The sequence below is a fragment of the Acanthochromis polyacanthus genome, chromosome 10 (genome assembly GCF_021347895.1).
Source record: "Acanthochromis polyacanthus isolate Apoly-LR-REF ecotype Palm Island chromosome 10, KAUST_Apoly_ChrSc, whole genome shotgun sequence".
NCBI classification, from domain to species: domain Eukaryota; kingdom Metazoa; phylum Chordata; class Actinopteri; family Pomacentridae; genus Acanthochromis; species Acanthochromis polyacanthus.
The window spans coordinates 9317822-9342676 of record NC_067122.1 but is presented as its reverse complement, the minus strand read 5'-3'; the positions used below and the strand labels follow the sequence as shown (position 1 = coordinate 9342676).

Here is a 24855-nt window from a genome sequence, read left to right as displayed (position 1 = left end):
AGTCAGACTACTGTCAGCTCGATTGCAAGGTGGAATGTAACTCCTTGATTCACTCCTTGAAGATTTAATGGCCTTTCCTGCCTCACCGGTGGGATCAGTGACCCAGTCGTTGGCTGACTATGCTGTCTAATTGAGTGCAAATTATCAAGACAAACAATAATGACTCTTACTTAAAACAGTTCCACTCCACATAAACACATCCATTGATGAAATTACCTGCAGCTGTGACTGCAAAGGGAACGTGATTATGACTCACCCATATTGGTCTTATTTAATCAGTTGCTCTCTACGTGTTCATGGAAGTCATCAAGCAATTAATTCTATTGCGCTATATTAAATCTCCTTTAGCACCTGATCTGTAAGTAACCCTTGTTTGACCTTCAATCAGTTTTGCATCAAACAACACACATGCAGTGCTTCATAATGACTAACATTTGCCCGCTGTGATATCACCAAAACTCACCATTTTTATGTGCATGTTTGGGACGTGGGTTGAAAACAAAAAGACAAATACAGGTCAGTGAGTGTCTGACTGTCCACAATTTGATGAAATATTTCCCAGCAGTCTTCTCTGACTCTCACTGACTGCTCATAAAAAAGCCTCTCAATCATGTGTGTCCATTTCCCTCCAAACATAACATCGCTGTTTGATGCAATCCTTATCACAGGAACATAAATAAGAAGTGAAAGTACACTGCCAGGTACTAAAAATCCTTATTTTATCTTTGGAGACGATGAATATTAATGAAGCTGTGTTCAAGGCACAATAGCTGTGTAATTACCTTCTGAGATAAATGGTTACAAAACAGAAGCATTTCCCTCCGCTGAAAGTGATGTCTGGGTAAATAGTTCTTACTTAAACTTCATCATTCAACTCCTGAAGTGAGCAAAAACACGCTGGGGTCAAAGCAGTGATGGGCAATTAGCATGCATATGAAGTGGTATTTTCAAGTAAATGACAAATATATACTGATAAAGTGGAAGAAAAATGAAGAAAATATATATTTATTCACACAATATACACATATCATGATAAGTTCTGGCACCAAAAGCTTCTAACATTGAAGATAGATGATTTTTTTCTTACATTTTGTTTTTACAAATAGGAATTAAACGGGTTTGTTCACAGCTAGACAGTTTGAAAATGCCATGGTTATAAATTGGGCAAACATTTGAAGTCCCTATGGTTGATCAACACCTGAACTACTCATAAAGTCTTTTTTGTCTATGTATATGTGAAAGGCAGAAGATGTGACGTGTGGTTGGGCAGATTTAATAGAAAGGTACTTGTGTGGTAGTCTTCTGCACTACAAAACAATAAAAAGCACAGCATATGTAACCGGTAAAGTATAGTTTTACTCCTCTGCAAACTCGTTTGTCTGTATTTGTAGTTACTGGATGGCACCTTTGAGCAATGAAGTATAAATTTTTGAGTGACCAACTGTTGCTGTTGAGTAATTACAAAAACACAATTTTGTTTTCTATCACCAACAAGTGGTCACATGGAAATTTGAGCCAGTAACCTAATGAGAATTGATCAGTGATGATCTACTAACTACATGCTAGCTATGCACATCCATTATCATTTCCTGCGAATACATGGCCATTAATTATAACCTTCCACTAGACGGAATGCTTTTAAAGGTGTATTACAGCTGCAGCCCTGAAAGGAGGGTTCAAAAAGTCACAGTCAGCTTATCTATCAAGATTTGGCTAAAAATAACTCATATCAGGTCCTCTTTCTTGCAGCTCAAAAGCAGCTGTGCCTCCTATTAATTATGTTGATCTTATATACGTTTTTCATGCATTATCACTTGTTCCATATCTTCTACCATCAATCATTTTGGGGCATTTTAAAATGTTAATTATTCACATTTTAATTATTTTAATGATTAATTATAGACCCTCTCTGGTGAAAATGAAGTTTTTTCAGATTGTGAACGTACACATATGGTGTTTTTTATATATTAGAGAATATATGACAAGCAAAAAAGGCTCAACACTTCTACCTTGAAGCTACTGGCAATGTTTTCAACCACATGGATTCACATTTCTGGGATTTCATTTGCAGCAAACATTAGGAAACAATCCTATCAACTTGCAGAATTCAGCTTTCACTATCATTATTCTTCTTCAGAACCAATTTCTCTGTTTTATGGTTTCATTTCTCCAATAATACAACTTGCTGTTAACAGTTTTTGAGCAGAATCATACATACCAATTATGTAAATTTACATCTAAGCCATTTTAAGGTACAAGGATATTATTTTCATGTAAAAAAAACACTTCTAAATTTGCAACTTAGATATATAATGCTGAGTTTTTAAAAGTTTAAACCAACAACCGGAGAGGGATGTTAGCTCTAATGGTCTTAACGCAGCTATTTTAAAATCCAGTTATCATGATATTATCATAATTTATATATTTGACAATTACAGTGGACACAGTTTGTTTGTGTTTGGGAATTTATAAGCTTGAATACTGTCTGTAGAGTAGAATAGTATACGGAAAGATGTAGCTACAAAACCAATCTGTATTTTAGCAGTCTATTCTCATCTGTATCTTTAAACAAAACCGCTTTGTAGGAGCAGAGTGATAACTGGCTCTGTTTGACATTAACACAAATACTGGCAGCAACAGAGTGCTGAAAAACGCTTCATGTTCGCAGCAGGCATGCAAACATGTCCATGATCTGCCTGAGAAAATCCATCAGCACAAGCATCAGATGCTGCAAACTACGCCAAAAACAAGCCGGCTCAGTGACCCGCTTTAAATCCCAGCTAAAGCCTGTCAGCAGGTGTGAAGGCAGACAAAGTGTTGAACAAACTTTGGCTGTCAAGGCAGAAAATGAAAGATAGATTTTGACAAACGGAGTTGTGCATGAAAGATCTGCCTTGTCATTGGTGTCTCATTAGTTGGCGTGGTTCCGGGCCATTTTAATGCCGCCGTCTGTAAAAGTCCTAATTAGAGGCAGCTGAACAGATGTAAGACGTGAAGGGGTAAAGGAGGAGGAGGAGGAAGAGGCCGCTTAGCACCTCTTCTAACCGGTTGGTAACCTGTCATACCCTTCTTACAGAGACTCTCTTTCGCTCAGCATTATTCATTCAGGAGATGTCCTTCAAGCTGTTATCACACAATCTTCCCCCGTGAAGAAGAAAATGGAGTGTGAAAGTCTTGGAGAGATATAAGGAGTGAAAGTGGTCAGTCTGTTCCATACGGCTTCAAAGTGTTACTCTGTACGAGAACCCGCATATCTGTGTGTTTTATTTATCTAACCTGAGCAGTTATTGCATGACATTGCATGTTGTTACTGCACTTCTAAGTGTTAAATAATGGGAATGGCACGATCAAGCTGTTTATCTTGCTTTTGTTTTTATGTTTGAGCATCTTGAAATGGTGCTCGAAAAGAATTGTGTGCACCACTGCATAAATCTGCATAAATTCCCCATGCACACGGATGCATTAGTAGAACCTCAAGTGTTTAACATTTGATTCAAGCCCAGTTAATGTAGATAAATCTGGAATGAGAATGCTTATGCACTACAATGCAAGACAATCAACTTTACTCTTTATTTTAGTGATTTTTTTTTTACTATTATTTTTATTCTTCAAACATGTTTCTTTATGTTCAATGTGTATAGTTAAGAATTACTGTAAGGCCAAAACAAAGAATGTACGTACATTTTTCAGTGCATTAATATGGACTTGTGGTAAATGTTTCTTACCTACATGAAAAGTTTGGACAGCCCTTCTCATTCAATGCTTTCTGCTTACTTCTATTATGTTCTACATTGTAGATTAACATCGAAGATTAACGCGTTTTTGTTCACATCATAATTCCATATGTATTTTTCATAGTTTTGATCTCTTCAGTAATAATCTAAAATGTAGAAAACAATTCAATAAAAACCATAGAATGAGAAGGTGTGTCCAAACTTTTGACTGCTCGTGTATTAGACACAGTAACATATTAAAAAACTACCATATTTTGTGTTTCTTAACTGAAATTTTACACCGATCACATTCATGCACAACAAATGTGCCAAAGCTTGATTGCAATAAAACTTGCATCAGTAATGTTTGTTTTTTTCTTTCCTAATACCCTGAACTGACTGGAGTCGTATTAATTATCACCTGTACGGAAAAACAAACTCGCCCTGCTCTAAATCCAGACTCAGAACACTATCTTTAACTATATTTAAGATTGAAGGCTCTTAATGCACATAATTTAGGATATTTAGGACTTGTTGAGGATTTATACTGACTCTCTCTAGTCTCCATTTGTTACACAACTGTGTCACCAACAATACTTAACAGTTCTTTCTCACGGGGGATATTTTAACTTGTCAGTCACGGATGTCTCTACAACACTAATGAAGGCTGCTCTGCATTTAGTCATCCCAGGCTTGTGTTCACATTGGCACAGTTTAATGACACACCTAAATGAAGTACAGCTATAATTAAGGCTATTAGTTAAACACATGCTTTTCCTGCTACAACAAGTCAAAATGAGAAGCGCCACACCCTCCAGGATTGAGCAGTGTAGTGAAAAAAGCATAATACCAGGCAGTACATCACCACATGCCCACAACTTCCTACAAGACCAGTTGGCATATATCAGCTTACTTCCAGTTGTAAGATCTTCTGATTACCATCTAGTTCCTGTGTGTAATTCCAGATCACTTTGAAACTTCCCTGCATTTTCGCCACTTGACTGAATTTGTCATATGTTGTATGCCTCAAGTGCCGTTGAGCCACGCAACATCTGGGCACTGAGCCCTTTTCTTTCTGCTCCTCTGTACCGACTGCCTAACCACAACCAGAATCAGACTCCCTTATAATCATCAAGTGCAATCCGTTCCCAGGCAGTTAGCGTGGCAAAGTGTGCAGAGAGCAGCTACTCATAGTACACACCGACGCAGGACACGAGGACGTTAGAAGGACCGTCGCTACGTCAGCAGTCCACTAGATTCCAAGCAACAAAAGAAGCAAATGTGAGGAATAACTGGGCATCTATAACTGACTTACTGGAAAGGTGGCTCTTGAATGAATAAAGTGCACTCTTCCAGTAAGTTGGTCATTGTTGCCAAGCTATTTTTCACATTACACAAGGACAGCAGCTCGTCATGCTGCAACAAAGTGACAGATTGCACATTGTGTCACATTCATTGCAAGTTGCTTCATTGTACAACTGTAAATGGAATAAATTTAAAAAAAAAAGCCCAAGCCAAGCAACGGGATGCTGTGTATCCCATTATTGATGTATCTTAATGGATTATGCATAATGCTGTAACAATTTTCAGCTGGCAGACCCAATAAACACACCCATTTTCTGTTATATACTGTACAACAAGCTGTGACACCCTATGGGAGTATGAAAGCATGCCGTCTATCACCCTTGGTATCAGCTGTCTTTTTTCTTTTCTTTTTTTAGTGAGTGCTACACTAGAGTAACATTTCAGATCATCAGTTGTGGAAGTTGAAAACTGACGAAGCACAAAGGCAAAACATTTTCCAGTGCCGTAGAACAATTCTGTAATCCTGAGGAGCTGGGCCATTCTTGTTTTATTAAATGGAGATTGCTGCAAGTCCTGAAACAGCCACACACACACACACACACACACACACACACACACACACACACACACACACACACACACACACACACACACACACACACACACACACACACACACACACACACACACACACACACATGTTTGTACTTCTATCTTAGTGAGGACATCCATAGGCGTAATGCATTTCCTAGAGCCTTACCCTAACCTTAACCATCACAACTGATTGCCTAAACTTAATCCTTACCCTAACCTTAACCAAACCTCAATTCATACCTGTTCTCTAAAAACAAGTCTTCACCCTCAAACATGGCTGTTTCAAAGTGAGGACCGGCCAAAATGTCCTCACTTTGTAAAAATGTCCTCACTTTGATAGTTAAATGCAGAAAATGGTACTCACCATGTAGCAAGTACAAGAACACACACACACACACACACACACACACACACACACACACACACACACACACACACACACACACACACACACACACACACACACACACACACACACACACACACACACAGTTGGCAAAATCATTCCAGTCAGTCATAAGAACTAATGTGCATTTTCATTCCAGTTGGGCCGTAGAAATGGATACCCTCTCATGGGGATCCAAGTGTAAGCACGCCGTGGCAGAGTATATCCAACATGCACCGAAAACCTATTTGTGCTTTGGGAAAAGCCATACATTCTCAAAATAGTATATGTGATTGGGTTACCGGCTCTGTATGCCACTGGCATAGCGTCGTATATCACATCTCACCATGTGCTAGGTGACATAATCCAGGCAGCATGGGAAGGCGCTGTGCCGATGATTACTGGGACAGGTGTGTTTTTTATTTCACCCCCTAAATGCATTAGAGCTGGGATATTTCACATCTCCATTTAATAGCTTCTGGTTCTTTTCTCACTCTCCTCCAATGGCACATAAAGAAGACACAGTGGCGGTTTGATTTCCATTGGCATGCATGACTTATGAGTTAGTATTGTGAGCATTTTAGGTAATAGGAACTGAAAGCAAGAAAAATATCTCGCCGTAAACATCGGAGTGATGGATGTTTGAGTGATGTTGCGCCTCCGGGATGTGCCGCACCAGAAAACACACGAAGAAGAGGATTCTGTTAAGATGTATATCAGTTCAGCTATGCATAAATGAGCTTTATCAAACCAAGCCAGCCCAGGATCCCAGTAGTATCTCTGACCTGCAGTACATGAGGTTACACTGCATGAAATTACCATTTAAGTTTATTTCTGTATTGAGTCTACAAGACTGTTTAAAAGCCAAGTAAAAAAACAAAACAAAACTGTGTCTGAGATGAGATATTGGAGGTGTCCAGGCCTTGTTAGAATAATCTTTTCTCTCATTAGCACAGGTTGATTAAGCATGAAGGAAAAAGACAAACTAGTATTGCCAATGCACAGACAGACTGACAAACAAAATGAAAGTGTAGAATTTACCATCAGGCTGTGACCAATAGAATGAGCTGGTGAGGAAGGTTTGAAAACATTCACGTATATTACAGTATTTAGTAGATAATGAAGACTTACAGTATGCGTGGCTTATCTACAAATAAAGTGTTGTGTGCGTGTTTGGATTTATTGGCCTAAATCAAGGGTTTTAGTTAAGCACTCGTGACAATATCAATCAAATTGGTGATCCCTATATTTTTTCCAGAATCATGTATTTACTGTGAAGTCTAAGAAAACCATTGAAACTGGTGCATTCATTCAAGACATGGCTTGATCTGCTTTAAACTCTTCAAATAAATACACTGATCTGCTACAACATCGAAACTACCGACAGGTGAAGCGAAAGACATTGATCATTTTGTTGCAAAGCAATGATCTGCTGGGAATTACAGATTACTTGACAGGAAGACCACAGTTTGTCAGGCTGGGGAACTGTGTTTCTGGGACATTAATGAGTAGTACTGGGGCTCCACAAGGAACAGTCCTGGCTCCATTCCTGTTCACTCTGTATACATCAGACTTCAAATACAGCACTGAGTCCTGCCACATTCAGAAATACTCTGATGACACTGCTATCGTGGCATGTATCAGAAATGGACATGAAGCTGAATACAGAGATCTGATAAGTGCCTTCAGTGACTGGAGTCACAAAAACTGCCTGCTACTCAACGCCTCAAAGACAAAGGAAATGATCATAGATTTCCGCAGATCCAAACCCCCTCTTCAGCCAGTGAACATTTGTGGCGTGGACATCGAGATGGTGACATCATATAAATATTTAGGTGTCCACCTTGATAATAAGTTGGACTGGTCTAGAAATGTAGACTTCATCTACAAAAAGGGCCAGAGCCGACTTTATTGCCTCAGAAGACTTCGATCACTGGACATCTGCAGTAAGATGCTACAGATGTTCTATCAGTTTGTGGTAGCAAGTGTCCTGTTTTATGCTGCAGTCTGCTGGGGAGGCAGTATAAAGAACAAGGATGCAAGGTGTCTGACCAAACTGATTAAAAAAGCTGGCCATGTGGTTGGAATCGGATTGAACACATTGGAGGATGAGGTGGAGAGACGGGCACTGAGCAAGATGGAGGCCATTCTGACAAACATGGATCATCCACTTCACATCTGCCTCAATGAACAACGAAACATCAGTGGACGGCTCCAATCCCTGCGCTGCAAGACCGAAAGATTTAGGAAATCTTTCTTGCCATCAGCAGTCAGGCTATTCAATTCAAAATTAAACAGATAAGAACCCTGACAACTGAATTTCCCTTCGGGGATGAATAAAGTGATTCTGATTCTGAAATCTCGGCTCCTTGTATTCAGGTGGATGTTACTTTGACATGTACCACCCACCAAACCATTGTTGCACACCAAGCACAAGCCATGTTCACAAAGGCCTCAAACCCAACCCACAGGGCCCAAAGGATCGCGGTGTCAGACATCATAGAGCAGCCCAAAGATCCTGCGTTCATGCACTGACAGCTCAGATCTGTTGCCGGGACTCAAGAGGGAGCTACACGATATTAGCCAGGTGGCTTTTTAATGCCACGGCTGATCGCTGTTGACTGTGCTGAAACTGAAAATGCAATGTTAGAAATGTAACTGTCCGAGTATGAATAATGAATGGTAGTAAAAGCAGGAAGAAATACATTGATATTTGACCTGACAAAGCATTCACTACACTGTAAATCGCTACTGTATTAAGATCTGATTGAACACAGACCTCAGTGATAATAACAATTAAATAGACCCATCTAGGCCCATTCAAAGGAGCTGAACACATACTCTAATTACACTACTCTCCTTTTATGTGTAGAGTGTTTTCCAGTCAGCATCAAGCGACACATCTTCATTCTCATATTAGCTGCTGAAATTACATGGAGCTGTCCAATGTGTATACTAAACTGTATGAGGCTGTTCACACATCGGTAACTCTCACTGCTGCTTTCTAAAATTAGCACGCTTAATGATGGTGCTTGATAACCATGAAATGCCTCTGCTGCATCAGATGAACCCAGTGGCTCAGTTTCACACATGATGAACCTTTCACATTATAATGAGGAGGAAGGAGACGTGGGAAAGTGAAACCAGCTGAGTTTGTTTGTACCACAGCGATGGGTCTGCGTACTGTGACCTCCGAGGCCCTGCGGCTTCTGCTATCAGGCAGTGTGGGTTCTGTATTCACTGTGTGGAATTCAAGTGGAAAAACAATGCAGCTAAAACATGACGGGTTTTAAAAGGGGATGTTGTTTGGCACGTGTGCTTGCATAAGAATCTATCTTCAGGGAGAAGAAGCACAAGAAGCCCTGCAACTAATGAAACGGCCCCTTCAGATTTCTTATCTCAACATCAGCAAGTCAGTCTGAGATTACATAAGAAACAGAAGCAACAGGGACAGCCTAAAGCAACAGAAGAACTGTGGAGAGCTCTAAAAAAGATCCCTGGAACAATTTACCTGTTAAGTACCATAAAAAATTGCACAAGAACTGTTGCTGTTTGAAATGAACAAGATGAGAGCACCAAATACTGATTTAATTTGTTTTTTTCTCCTCACTGTACCTTCTATGAAATACTTTTAAAAAAAATACTTGCTAGTCACACATCATAAATATGGCTCCTAATTTTGTCTTTCACCCAGTATGTTAGACAGACTACTATATTTCGTTCCTATATGTTAGCAGTGAAGTCTTATTCTGCTGTGAAAGACACAGCTGCGGGATTCTTCAGCACTTGCTCGGGGTCAAGCTTCCTGTCAATCAACTACAAGGTGATGCCAGAGATGCCCGGCGAATTGAAAAGTAGAGTCATCACAGGACACTTTGAAATACCTCTCTGATAGGAGGTGATGACATCTGCCAAGTTATGCAGACCTGCCCTCCAGAGACAGTAACCAAGGTCAACTCATCCCACTGCCAAGATTTTTAGCCCAGCTGAAATTCCAGTTACCACGAGAAAACCAATACTCATATAGGACATCTGAGGTCTGTGTAAAAACACTGTCGCACTGGCAAGGTCTCAAATCCTCACAGCCTCAAGGTGAATCAAATATTTATCAATGGAGGCTCCTATTTTAGAGGGAATCTGTTTTGTTACAACAAGAATGATAATGATCCCTGGCAGCATTTACAGTTGATCAAACAATCTTTCCTCCTCTGTTTTTTTCATAGATTTTTTTAATGACATAGCTTTGGAGATAAGCACATTTGCTTGTCCTGACGTGTTTCGCTCTCAGTGCAAAACGCATCAAAATTAACACTCAAATGCTGATGCCCTGCACCACCTAATGAAGATTAATGAAGTCATTTAAATACACATAACCATGGAAATTTCTAATGCGGAATATGCTTTTGAAGGCTAGGGTGGGTGAGTTATCCTATTGTCGAAACGTTCTGTTTTTAAATGGAAATGGCACGCCTCTTATGTTTTGGATTAAGTTTCCTGACCCCAATGCCTTTGAGTTCCTCAGAGCTGTAAAAGACGTGAGGACAACTTTGTGGATGGATTTTTGAACCACAACAGTCATAAATCAGAGCCAGCAGTAAATCCGGAAACAATGAAAGTGAGCAAACGACGCTAACTCACAGTGAATGACAAGTATTTGCTCTGACAAGTAATTTTCACTTTAGGCAGATATACTCCACCCTTCATGCTCTTGCCAGACACTTTCCTCAGCCCATCAGTGTTAGCACTGGACTATTTACAGTACTGTGTTTAGAAGTTGAAATTTACATGCTGTGTTTTCCTGCTCTGGGAGTCTCAGAGGCATGCACTTGACTCATAATTGCTAATTTTCCTTTCGCTTTGTTTTACTCAGCCTGCTTCGTGCATAGCTGCTTTGCTCTGTGCCAGCGTGTCATGCTGTAGCTACTTGAATCATTGTGGCAAAGCAGCTGATAACATTCACCAAGTCCTTCCGCTAAGGAAGCTAAATTGCTTTTCGATTTGAGTAATTTCATTCCACTGATAAGGGGGAAAAACATGATAGAAAAGTTGTCTGTATTTGTTTTGCTCATGAAGGAGAAGTGCAATATAACATTTTTAACGCTGTCAATAAAATAGCAACTTTCAGAACAAATGTTTGCAATGAAACAGTGATAAAGTCTGAACATTTGAAGTGATATCGCCAAGCTGATAATGTGGCACACTCACAATTCTTATCTGCAAACTGGAAATATTACAGAAACTGGGTTACTGGGGGTCAGCAGACGGAGGCAGGACAATGAGACCACTTCAGACACCAAACCGATAAGAAACTGGAGGACAAATACAGTGCGGAGATATTACTTAAAGACAATATTTATCCTGGCAGTGTTTGTTGAGCGTACTTGTGTTTCCTCACCAACACCCTAATCTCCATTCAGGCGGTTTCAGGCACACCTGTGCACCTGCATGTACCATTTTGTAGGATCTGTGCCAGCGTCTGCTGCCAAGTGCCCTCAAACATTTCAGAATGGAGCAAAAAAATCACGCTCGTGACAAAGTCAGAACTTTCTCTGAACCATCACACAATGCAATAGTTCACATTTTATATATTTACCTCTTTTCTTCACCTGTAGCTGTCTGTAATGGTGGAAAATGGTGAAAATGATGATAGCAATGAGATAAATGTTTGAAATATAAAACATTGCTCACTTTTAATTCAACTATTGATTGTCTATTACATACAGAGTAAGAGGGTGTTGCTGGACACAGCACAAGCTAATATTTCTTTTATTTACAGTCCATGTGTCATTATTATACCATTATCTGTGGTATTCTTATGGCAGTTGATCTGAGATTGTCAATTTATACTTTGTTAATGCAGTTATTATTGAGTCATCTTACTGCTTAACACAAAGACCGCATACTACCTGACTGAAGCTAATGAGTTGCTAATACAGCCTTAAGTGAAACTGTTGGCTACTGTGTGTATATATTCAATCCTGTCTCCTAAAAATTACATATCTATACAGCTAAACTGCATTCTTGATGACATTTAGATGGACATTGTCCCCTAAAAGACCTTGTTTGTGATGTATCAGAAATATATTTCCAATCAATATACTTCTTCTTTTTATTTTTTGTTTTGCTTTTCTGTCACTCCTTTGCAGCCAACCAATCATATATCAGACGGGAATGGGACCGATGACTGAATATAAAGATGGATTTACCCTGAATGACGTCACGCAAAGGCTTCTTAAAGAGTGGTTTTGAAGGTCAGTGTGGCAGCCAATCTATCTTGACAGCGCCTGACTCCTCCTAATTTCTGGCTAATTCAAAAATGAGTATCGAGGTGGAGCAGGAGTGGAGCTGAGGTAGGCCATGAACTCTTCTACGACAGAACCCACCTGTCACTCAAAGCCTTCACACCTTTAATTATGCATAACTTTAAGTCTTAATGAAATTTAAACTGGTGAGTTGTATACAAATTCACCTGCAGTACAACTGTCATGAATTGGGGGAATTCTCTCTACAAACCAAAACAATCATGTGTACCAGGCAGTAGAAGCATTTATTTATGCTGTAAAGATGGCTTCTGTAACATAGGCTCTATGGGGGTTGAATTGCTCTGAGAGCCTCGAGTGGTCATTCGAGGAACTGCAGCTTTTGGAATTTGTGCATTGGCTTTATTTTTCAGTACTGGAGGAAATTCGTCACTCTGGTACTCCAGAAAATGAGACAGAAAGTCCAAGCACACAATAAAAGGGTTGCAATTAAACCCATGCCATGGTATTTTCCTAAGCCTAACTGCGTAGTTTTGGTGCCGAAACTGAACCAAAAAGCATGTGAAATCCAAAGCTATGAATACCGTTCCCACACAAAAACCCAGTCCGGTTGTGGAGAACCCACTACTTCCTAACATTAATTTTGTGGGTCTTTCAAAGGGAAGTGTTTCCTACTAAATTATGGTCTTTCCTATTCCTGCCACAGTCAGAAAATACATTTCTTTCAAAACTTAACTGAAAAAATGCAGTTTAGTTGTACAGGAATATCACTTTTGTGAGAATCATCAAACAGGGTTGTATGAGTTTCACCTCTCAATGATGCAAATCCACACCGGATTAATCCACCTATTCATTGAACCTTTATTTATACTCTGGGATAATGCACTAAGAAAGAATATACAATGAAGTTGGATGAAGTGCACATCCAATTCAGAACTTATGGGTCATATGGATGGGTTATAAAATATGACACGCTAACCATAACACTGTTATATGCAGAATGAGTGGGTAATTTCTCAGACAATTTGACACTTTGTTCCACCACAACAACTTGTCACCGCTGGAATCTTATTATAGCTGATGTACATCAACAGCTGCCAGACTTTTTACACTTTTCAGATCTATGGGGTAAGGAATGTTTTGTACTCAAATTGCTTATTTCAGTTTAAGCACCACTTCAGAGCTGATTTAAACACATTTTTAATGTAACAATGAGCCACATCACCATGCATAGCCAAAAAGCTGCCATTTGTAGAGATGAGTGAACGGAAAATGATCATATCTGTATCTTTCAACTCATTATTTTGGTTTTGTGGCTCACAACTTGCATCAGTTTCTTTGATCTGACCAGCCTCAATGAATCTACTGTCCAGTCCCAGCAATTACACAAATACAGCAACTAGTGGGGGAACATAGAGGAGCTTTCGAGCCAGTTATTTCCCTTGGAGGTCGGTGGAGACCAAAGCTGAGTTCAAAGGAATCTGTATATTGTATTTACAATCATTAGGTCCCCCAAAACACACTATAAATGTTTTAGCAATGTGCAAATCTGCTTGCAAAAACACGTGCTAGTTTATAAGGCATGGAATTGATAGGTCACTGTTTTATTAATTGCATACTTTCCTGCTGTCGAGTCACCAAAAACACATATGACTCCAGGTTTAATGCATCCACTTTTGGAGAGGAAGCTATTCCTACTTATTTTATCTGCACTAGACCACTCTTGGTCAAAGCATTGTCTACAAGTAAAGAAACAACAACAACAGAAAACTTGACAAATATTGATTTAGCCAGGTAGAGACAGAGCGGTTGTCTGTGGAGACTTCTTTTTTCCTCCGAGCTTAGACCCATGACCCAGATCCCTTGAAAACTCCCTCAGCTTCATGAGGTGGTGGGAGAGACCGTGTGTTGGCTGCCTGAAATGACAAACAGCAGGCAGGCGGTGGCATGCTTTGCTTGCCAAATACAGCACTCCAAATAGCGCTGACAGGGAAAACATAGACACTTTTATCCAGGGTTCCCCACTTGGGAGTGAGATGTTGAGGGGAAAATCTCCTCCTGCTCTGAGACATAGACCCGCCTGTATTCACTATTTTTTGCTGCTTCTATCGTGGAAAAATCACAGGAGTGCAGATTTAGAGACGTTCTTTTTCTTACTTGCAGTGAATGTTTACCAAGGAACTGATATTTCTAGTGGCATTCAAGTACAGCAGAGACAAGAAGTCAAAATTTCTAGAGTAAATTTTGAAAAAAGATCGCCTTTACTGAGAAAATAAAACTCCTGACAAGCCTCTCCTTATATTTGTGGTTTTCATGTGACAATGGTGATCTACTCAGTGTAATTGTTGCCCGTTTCGCTCCCCGCAGAGTTCATTGAACATTCGAGCCATCCATTTTCTTTGATGGTTTTAATTCAGCCAAGCATACCGACTGCTATTGCACTGCCCACTACAATGATTAACTGCATAGTGCTGCATTCATTCACTCAAGCATATCCATCAAAGTACAGATTCCTCTAAGTGGAAACAAGCTTTCCCAGGGAAGCAGGCTCAGGAAACATCTGACCTGTATTAAAGAATGAATGGAGATTCCAAGCAAGGCTCGTAGTTTTGTTTCACCGGTTTAAGAGCTGTATCGTAATTTCAAATTAAAACACAGAGTTAAGCACTATGGAAACCACTTAAAATAACATTGTGGAAATGTGATTGCCAGCTGGCCACATTTGCAGCTGCCAATAGAAGAGGCTTGAACCTACAGAAACCACTGTGTTTGGTCTTGTCAGGACAGATTTGGTAAGTCAGCTCAGAAGGAACAACATTTGATGCTTCAGAGCTGTACAGTATGGTTTAAGGTGGCATAATAGTAGCAAAATTTGTTTGACAACTTCAGAAAAAATGCCAAACAAGAGAAATTTTATGATAATTTAATGATAAAACACTTTTGCCATCACCATATTTAATGCTTTGTTCAGTGTGGAAGAGGTTTCTAAATTCCACAATACAGAACAAAATTCAGAAAGTTCTGTCACTTCAGTTATAAATCAAGCCTGCATCTAGTTCGTAAATGCATCTAAAACCAACACAAAATGAAAAAAATGACTCAATGTACATTCTTTATCTGATTTCTAATGTAAGCTCCAGCCTGCAGTTACAGAATCAAATTCATGTCATTTTATATTTCTTAAATAATGCTTTTTAGAAATTGCAGTTTATGAGTTTTTCATATATATGCTGTATGCCTGTATCTTATCAAATAACTATATATTTTGTATTGCAGCTGCTAAACTTTTGAATTTTGAATCTAAAAGCTTTTCAACTGCAATCAAAAAAGACTTTGTTGCAGTGTAAGTGTGCTATTAACACCTATGAATGAGCAATATTTATTGATGCTTTTATCGATCTAAATGTTTACGTGCAATCATCAATAAGCACTTTAAATGTCTGCCTGCACTGCAGAGGTATTTATGTCGGCAGCAACAGATGATTTGGATTACTGTTTATACTTCATGTGATTTAAATGTGTCTACATGATCTGTGCTGCATCACAAAATGCATCTGAGAGGACGTTCAAGGGCCACCCAGTCTCTTTCCTGTTTTTAAATTCCCACTGCAAATGTCTTGTTTGTCTACATCATAATCTAATGAATGCACAATGCACCTCTGTCCGCCGTGTATGCATACGGGGTACACCACACATGTTCTCCATAGGCCTGTGACCCTTACAACCCCGGTCCTCCCTCTAATCTCATAATCTTTAACGGAACAGCAGCCTCTGTGATCATTGGCAGGTCTAGTGTGGTGCATACCTTCCTCCAGTGGCGCTCAGGGGGGGAGGATATGTGGAGAATATCACAGGTAATCCGCATCTCCTACAAATATCTGCAGCTGGATTTTTTCCTGATGAGATGTGGGTCTGTGCTTACGGGTGGGCTAGGTGGGGATCAAAACAGGGCCTTCTACGGGAAAGTGAAGACGAACCACTTAACTCGGGGACGTGATGAGGAGGCGTTTCCTGAGATGACCTGTGCGATTGGGAGGCTGAGCTGTGTTTTCAGCTGGTTGTGCAATGTTGACGACCGGCGTCTCTGCCAGCAAATCACAGCTTCATGTCACTGTAAACACTATAACATTAAGAAAGGCCATCAGAATGTAATGAAACAAGCTTATGTAGGCCATTAGGCAATCAGCCAGAAGACAGAGTGTAGTGTAACTTCACATAAAAGTCTATTCACTTGGACAGGGGAGCAACATTGAGCTTCCACTGAAAACACCATAAGGTGCCAGTGACTGTGAATCCTACAGTTGTGTAACAAATCTCATTCTTGTCTCTTGTAAGATATGTTTCATAGATAGCGTACTTTTCAAAAAGCCTGAGGATGAAAAACAAAGTTGCCTGGACAACATTCACTGACATTACTGGTTCCAGTCCAGAACAGAAAGACTTGCAAAGCTGAGGATTTCACATCAGGCCTCACACATGATGTTGTCTTAGGGTTAGAATGATTGTGTCTTTAGTTGAATATCGAAAAAGCAGCTGTGAGTTCCTTCAATCCAATCCAGATGAGGTGTATATAGATTAATTTATAGACAATGCTGGTCTAAAATGGGACAATTTGGGGAAATGGACTTGACATTTTAAACACAAACTTTATAGTTTAGGAAGCAACAGCTAGACAATGATTTCTCCACAAAAAGAAGAGTAACTGAAGCAGAGGTTTTAGTGGTGGTCAAGGTGGTTAGGTACACTTTGTGCTGCGACCCTATTTCAAGTCCAAAAGTGTACACAGCACTTTTGTAGCACAACTGGAGATCTCATTTTTGGCAATGATTTTTCCTAATAACCGTGAAACCTTATAGCCATGTGGCGAACACATGAAAATGGCATGTGCAACAGTGTAACATAACTCTCAGTGGTAGAAGGAAGGAAATGTTCACATTATTTATGACCACAACACACACTATTTAGATTTCAGAGTTCATGCCCATTTCTTTTAGGGGGCTTTGTCCAAATCATTAATTGTGACAGATGGTTACTCTGCAGAGCAACAGGAGATGATCCCCTCTGATATCTTATGGAGTCATCAGCAGCCGCTTGCCAAGTTTAATACGACTGGGGACCTTAACTCTCCAGGCAACTACTACTAAACATGCCAGACAGGTCTGGCGCTCTCCCCTCCGTCAGATCGATATCAAATTGTCTCACGGAGCTTCAGCAATCAAGCGCGGCAGAACGGTGAGCACTCAGACACTCCAGTCAAAGGTTACAGCCGGTCTGGCCAGCTTCACCCTCAGCCAATGTGTGACCGCCTTTTTAAAGAGTTCTTTGACAGTTTAACATCTTTCCCCCGGCCGCCGCCGCCCCACATGCTTCCCCTCCTCCTTCACCCCACTCCCTGGCCTCCCTCCTCCCTGTTGTTTTCCTTTCTCAGTCGTCCTGATTAAACCTAGAGATCCCGGCGGGAGGCTCTGATTTCCCAGCCCTGACTGTTACTGTAGTGAAGTCAGCACTGCATGTCCTCACACAAGGCCAGTCAAACCTACTGCCTACAGAAGACTGAGTAATGAATGAAGTTTGGTCAGTGCAACATCTGCAGGATGCAGGCATGCTGGTACTTTGAACTGACAGGCCTGTTTGCCTTCATATGCTGTTGTATAAAAACCATGTTGCTTTTGGAACATTTTACAGCTTCTTCCACTTGGTTTCTGAATCATCAATGATAAGCATCATTTACTAAAGCTTTCAGATGAGCTATAAAAGGTACAAATGAGGACACTTTTCTGGATGCCTGTTGTGGAAATCTGTCCTCCTGCACAGCACTTGCTGTTCGACCAATCCAGTGATAAAGGCTGCAGGACATCTGGCCCAAAATCAGTTTAACAGAGACATATTATTATGAACTTAATAAGTGGTTGAATAGTCCATTTCAGTTTAATTAAAAAGCAAAAAAAGACAAAGCAAGTGTTATGGCTTATAGCTAATCTATGATGCGCTGGCAACTGATGGTCAACCATTAATTTTAAAAAGTAGTTTCCACTTAAATGTGAAGTGAATGAATAATTTTAAGCCTCCAGTAAGCATATTAATATTCAAAGCTCTCTTTTTATGGTTTCTGTCTCAGAGGCCCATATGCACAGAGTTGGTCAAATGCCAACTAAGGATGGGCTTTTTAAAATGTGTCCTTGTGGCCTACATTTCTCCTGGCTTGCTGTTGTGGTTCCTTAGCTGTTTTCTGCACTAATATGAAGGCATGAAAAGTTCATTTGGAGGAGAATTATGTCTCGAAGCAAGTGTCAGACATGGGAACAAAAAGTAAAAAAATTCTAGCAGGATGAGAGAAAAAAAACAAGAATCCTGCACAATCTTAGTTATTTTTTAAAGATGTTATCATATTCTTTCTCATTACAAAACCACCCACAATGGCAAATACCACAGGAAGGTAATTATTTACTTGTGTAACTGAAGGTTGATATATCATCGACATCAGCCTGTACGTAACATTAAAGACAGAAAACACAGAATTTCGGCATTAGTGCATTTCAGTGCAGTCGGTTCAGAGGGTAAGCAAATTACATCGCCTGGAGCGATTGCTGCTGAATGAATGGAGCCCTTTTTAGGATCACAAGGAAAACTTCTCCCTGGGGACGTGGAATTTCAGGAGGGTTTCCCCTTTTAAACAGACACGGGTACACTTTAAAGGTAAAAAGGTAATTTTGCACTTCCTATCCTGGATAATGCTGTTTGAACTGCATGAAATGCCCTCATTCATTGCAACTCTACTAAGATGTTCATTTTTTTTAAAATGGCTTTAAGCCCAGAAACAATGAGCATGCTGTGATGTGTGAGCAGAAACTTCCAAGCTCACGTGAAGTTTAACAACTGCGTAAAACAAAATAAACGCACATAAAACTCACCGTTTTGCTCCTTTACACTTGGAAGGTGAAATTTGCTGACATGACTTGATTCAGCTTCCGAGCCATACTGTTGCAGAAGCGATGCAAGAAGGAAGAAGAATGGAAGGATCATTTGGATGAGTGGTGGTTGGCGATCACAAAGCGCTGGAGACGGGATGGTTTGGATCACCACACACATGCGTCGTTCACAGGACACCAGTGCTGCTTTGGACACATTTGGACGCAGAGTAAAATCCACATAATCTTAACCATCAGTCCCGCTGAAAAAAGTGCAATTTCAACTCGATGAATCAGAAAAGAAATCCTCTCCAGAGTCTCCAAACCTGCCGCTGCTGCGCAATGAGAGTGCGCACCTGTTGGTTCTGAGGGAAGTTGGGCACTGATTTGAGCAAAGTTTGGTTTAAGTAGTTATAATCCTGGAATCAGCTGCAAAACCGTCCTCATGGACGCAGTTCATCTATGGTGCGAGATCAGCAGAAATGCACAGATGCATGTTGGCCACAGCACTGCGTCCACGGTGCGTTCTTCACTCCGTCTGATAAATCCCCGCAGATCTTTACGCATTACAGTAAAAGCTCACACACAGAGACAGCGAGGGAGTCCAGCAACCTGATACAGTCTGTACCCAGAAACCATTCGCAACACCGAGACGAGTTCTGTTCTCTGGCGCAGTCTAGAGTCATAACTTGGAGACTGAGATAAAATATCGCTGCGCGACACCGGGGTTGGGTTTTTGGAGACTGGCAACTGACTGCACAACAGGTGCTATACATAAAGTGAAACTTCCCAGCCGAGGAAACTCCCCAGGATGTTAACTATTACGCTGCTGACTGCGCCAGTGAGGTGTTTCTAACACTCTCAGCTCCAGTTTTTGTTCCACTTGATGCAAACAGTTTCATATGCTTCAAGTAGTTTTCAGGAAAAGTAAAGTGATGAAGGAGGTGGTCTGGATACAAGGCTACACAAATGGAAAAAAACAGGTCTTTTTTCCCACAGAAACAGCAGAAATAACGGACTGAAGATTAATTTTATTATATATTTGCAGCAGTAATTGAGTTATGTTTCTACTATTCAGTCCCCCAGCTGTTAAAACCTGTAAAGTTGTACAAATAATATAACACAAGAGGAAGAAATTTGAGTAAACACACTATTTATTTGGAGAAAGAAACTTACATATGGCAAATTTCACATGCTACTGTATGTACTGCAGTTGTTTGCATGGTGTTAGTGTTCCTAAATATCCTTTTCCCACTCATTCTATTGGGATACAGCATTGTGGTATTTGTGGCCAAGGTACATTCTTGGTCCAGTGCATCAAGGTCCATCAAATTCATAACATATACATGGAAAAACAATGTACTCTGCAGCACATGTTCACATCAGGATCATCAGGATTCAAATTGAAACTTTCCATAAGGGAAAAATCCCCAAGAAAGCTAGTTTTAACCATTTATTGTTTAAAACCTTGATTCACTTTCCCCACAGAGACATAAAAGACAAATGTGTACCCAAACAAAACTTTTCTAACACACTGTTTTGTGCTTTGCCTAAATGTTTCTGTGGAAGGAAATGTTTAAGGGCTTCTCAATTTGTCATATCAAAGGAGAGACACCGCTTGGAACAATATTCCCTCCTGTTCCCAATTTCCTTTCTCCCCGGCACAATGTTGTACCTCATCAATTGCGTTTCATGTGGTTCCTCCCATCCTATTGTTGGCAAAACCCACCAGCGTATCCCCCTGCTTTATGGCGAGCCTGCTGCAGTACAGACACAACAATCAAAGGGGAGCTGGAGACATATTGAACCCATTGAGCCAGAGAGATGATGCAATGCAGCAGAAATTTACCCCCACTCTCACATAGCTCAGAAACTACCACCTCAAAGAGAGTGCAGAGCAGTCATCTCTGCAGCATCAAGGTATGAAGGAAGGTTTTGTGGTTTTAATCAAAGTTAATGACTGAGGAAAGAAAGCATGGGGCATTGATACAGTCATTTCATACTTGTGTTGCCCCCGTGGAGAGGGGCATATAGAGGTCTTCGTGTGTCTGCTGCAAGGGCCGAGGCCCTTTGTGTAAAGGAGAGTATCACATTCCAGCCCTGCAAGGGCCTGCAGCAGATGTCAGCACTTCACATTGTGGAATCCCTCTCTCTTTTACACACACACACACACACACACACACACACACACACACACACACACACACACACACACACACACACACACACACACACACACACACACACACACACACACACACACACACACACACACACACACACACACACACACACACACACACACACACACACACCCCATGAGGTTTTGTCTGTAAAAGCTGCGTATTTTGTCTCGTTGTCCACTTTTGATTGCCGCTTCCACGGTGGTCTTGTGAAATGCGAAAGCTTTGATACAAAGAAATATAATAAACAAAGGAAATTAGAAACAAGGTGGACCTTTTGGGTCACGGCTAACATGCAGAGACATGCCAGCCAGGAAAGCTCTGTGTCCACCGAGCAGACTGGAGATGGAAATGTATACAACAGAGAATTCACAGTCATGGGCTCCCGGCTAAATCCCATTAGACTTGCTTTCCTTTTCGGGACACATACTGTCAAACAAACAAATGCCCTCTCCCAATCAGTCTGTGTTACACATCGCATCTGTCACAGGCGCCGCGAAACACCGGTTTTGCTCCAAGCGAAACGAAGGGAAACACGAGGGAGTGGACATGTTTCCTAAATCCAAATCGCAGCTCATTATTGCACCTTGAAGGAAAAGGCCTTTGAGATTACTTCATTTATATGGTAAAACCTCGTGTAGCAGCAGGAGCATTCACTGTGTGGCCCTGCGCTGAGTTATCTGTGGTTTCCATGGAAGGTGGAAAATATGCTAACAGAGGAATTCAAAAAGAAAAAAAACATCACCTTTTCTCTATTTTTTAAAAGATAAATCCACATCTTTCATTTTCATTGTTATGCATCCTGATTTCTTGTAATTAAAAACACAGATTTTCATCTTGATAAAAATGCTCTGAAGCTGCTGTGACCTTCAGTATGTGACCTTTCATATCAAGGAGATCCTAAAGTTTTGCTGATTTTAAGGTCTTATGCTTGTGATTGAGACGTGGAAAGCACAGCGTCATGGTGATTAATTGCCCCTGGCTGCACTTGGCTTTGAAACCAGAGCCCTCTGGTGGTGCCCCTCAGGGCTACAGGCAGCTCTTTGCCCCGAGAGCTCTCTGCAAGTGCAGTGGAAAAACCTCTTGGTTCTGTTCAAAACAACGTTTGTTTTGATTCCAGTCTGGGAAGCATATTTCATCCTGTGATTCAAATCATTTCCAGGTTAAAACACTACCCTGCTGTCTTCTAATGGAACCATCCATCCATCCGACCGTTTTCTAATCTGCTTATCCGGCCTGGGGTCACAAGGAGGTCGGAGCCTTCATCTTCCAGCATATTTGACTTCCATCTCTAAATCCACCCATCATTACAGTAAAGACAGGTATATGGTTGTTTTTCACTGCCTGGTCTGTTCTTGTCATTCACAGTTTATGACTCACAGCTACTCCGGAATAAAACTAAAGGGGTTCACATTCGGGAAGTAAATACCCTGTAAGTTGTTTTTGGGGTGATGGTGATCCGGCAGTTTTGATTTTTCCAGCTGTGACACTCTTAAATTCTTTCTTCTCACGGAACTTGTTTCTGGTTCGGTTTTATTTTTATTCCATTAAATTTAGGGAGTGCCAACACGGTGCTTTGGTTTTTGATGCAGAAGCACCAACTGGATTGTTATTACTGATGGATTGACATGTAATCAGCTACTGATGTTCAAGCAGTTCTTTAGTATTTTCTGTAATGTTCAGATGTCTAACACGTAAAACACATTTTGCCTCCTGATCATGCAATTTAATCAATACTGCTTGGCTTTTTTCCGAGAAAACAGCTTTTTTTCACCTAAAGATCTACCTGTGGATTAAAATGCACAAAAAAAGTGTAATACTTGATCAAAACATTTCCATTTCTAACAAATGTCATTCATTTTAACACTACAGCACATTTCAGTTGATGATACTGCAGGCACCGTATACTGCAGGTGCTGTAAAACGATACTGAAGTACTTTAATTTCAGTCTGGTCACTGAAACATGTCATGCTGTTCCTATTAATTGCATGCAGGACACAGAACTACATTTGCAGAACAAGGTGGGAAAAAATAAGATACCTTACTTGAACTTAGAAGTTTTATTGCACTGCAGAAATAATATATAACGACCAACGACAGTCAAAACCACTAAAGAAAGACAAATCAAGTGATGTTAACAAAGCAAGATGTCATCTGATCATATTAATACAGGAGCTATTATGTTGCAAGCAAAACACGATTTGCGATAAATCTCAATCTTTCTCATTCTGTGTAACCTTTCAAAAATGTTGGACGTCTCCTTTTGGAAAGAACTTCTCATCCTTGAGGATTTCCCTCCTTACGCCAAGAGGTCCTGAACTATTGGGAGGGAGTTCTCCTTCCCAACAGATTTCTGGCTCGGGGCCCCCCATCATAATTTTGGTCAGTGCTGCACTTACTAAACATTTGCTGACAGGGAAGACTTAATTTCCGCTATGGCAATCTGATTATTTAACGATCCAAGGGTCAGCTCTACTCCACTGCCAAACCTCATCAATGTGTTCTTGTGTTGGAACCCATGCAGCACTGGGCAGTGATCAATTTTATGAGTTCTGTGAGTCTGTAACGTGCGCGCCTATTGTAACAGCTGTATTTTTGAAGTATAAATACTGCACAGTGCACAGTTGTTTGGTAGCTGGACAATATGCATGGGATTGTGTTGTTGAATGATGTTGATTGTATCGGTTTTGGTGTGTTCTGTGGACTCAGGAACTTATGAAGATGCCCTGAAGATAGTTCATCAAAGTGTATTCCTTAGATTGTCTTTGTTAAAATGAATGTATTTGTACATAATGATGAAATACAAAATGTGAAGACATTTTTGACAGGTTTGCATCAATCTAACAGGACCAAAACAGATAAACAAACAAAAACACTGCAATAAATCAGAACACAAATGTCAGTTCATTTATGTCAGTATCATTCTAATTCTGAAAAAGGGGCCCACAGGTTATCCCTGAGAGATCCCACCTACAATAGAAGCACTACTTTCCAAATGGCAGTCACTACAATTGTATGTTTTCTCCTCCTATTTCTTTATCCTCAAAAACATATAAAGTTGCCATTCTGTAGAATCATAAGATTTATGCATAAATCTACTGTATTTGAAATCAATTCAAGACTATTTCCAAATATTAGATTAGAAATATAGCAGTGCTTTGCAAATACCATTAGTCTCGCCTCTCTGTGTTTAATGTTCATCCTTCATGATTTACATTATCTTTGACAGCTCCTATGACATGTGCTTCTTCCTCCTCCAAGCAATTTATCTTGTGACTGTCATCTAAAGTTGTGTTCTTGAAGCTTCTCTGGGTTCGGTTAAGTAGGCACCCATAACTTCTGAAATGAAAACAAACTCGTTACTTAGCAGCGAAAAACAGATCTTGTGTTTCTTCAGGTCTGTCAGAGTCCTTTTTATTTCCATCTGAGTCAGAATGTGACAACACATAGTAACTCTTCTGAGCTGCAGTATAGTAGCAGAAATGTGGATTTCATGCCAGGTATTA

The 24855-nt window shown here is 40.4% G+C and overlaps 1 protein-coding gene across 1 annotated transcript in view; it reads right to left on the bottom strand.

Moving 5' to 3' along the window:
* The window catches only part of pdgfc (platelet derived growth factor c), a 49930-nt gene extending 29951 nt beyond the window's left edge, over positions 1–19979 (bottom strand). Inside the window, exon 1 of the mRNA XM_022210874.2 lies at positions 19169–19979. Within this exon, the coding sequence (XP_022066566.1) occupies positions 19169–19346 (178 nt within the window). The 5' untranslated portion in view covers positions 19347–19979. The remainder of the gene's footprint in view (positions 1–19168) is intronic.
* Between the last annotated feature and the right edge of the window lie 4876 nt (positions 19980–24855).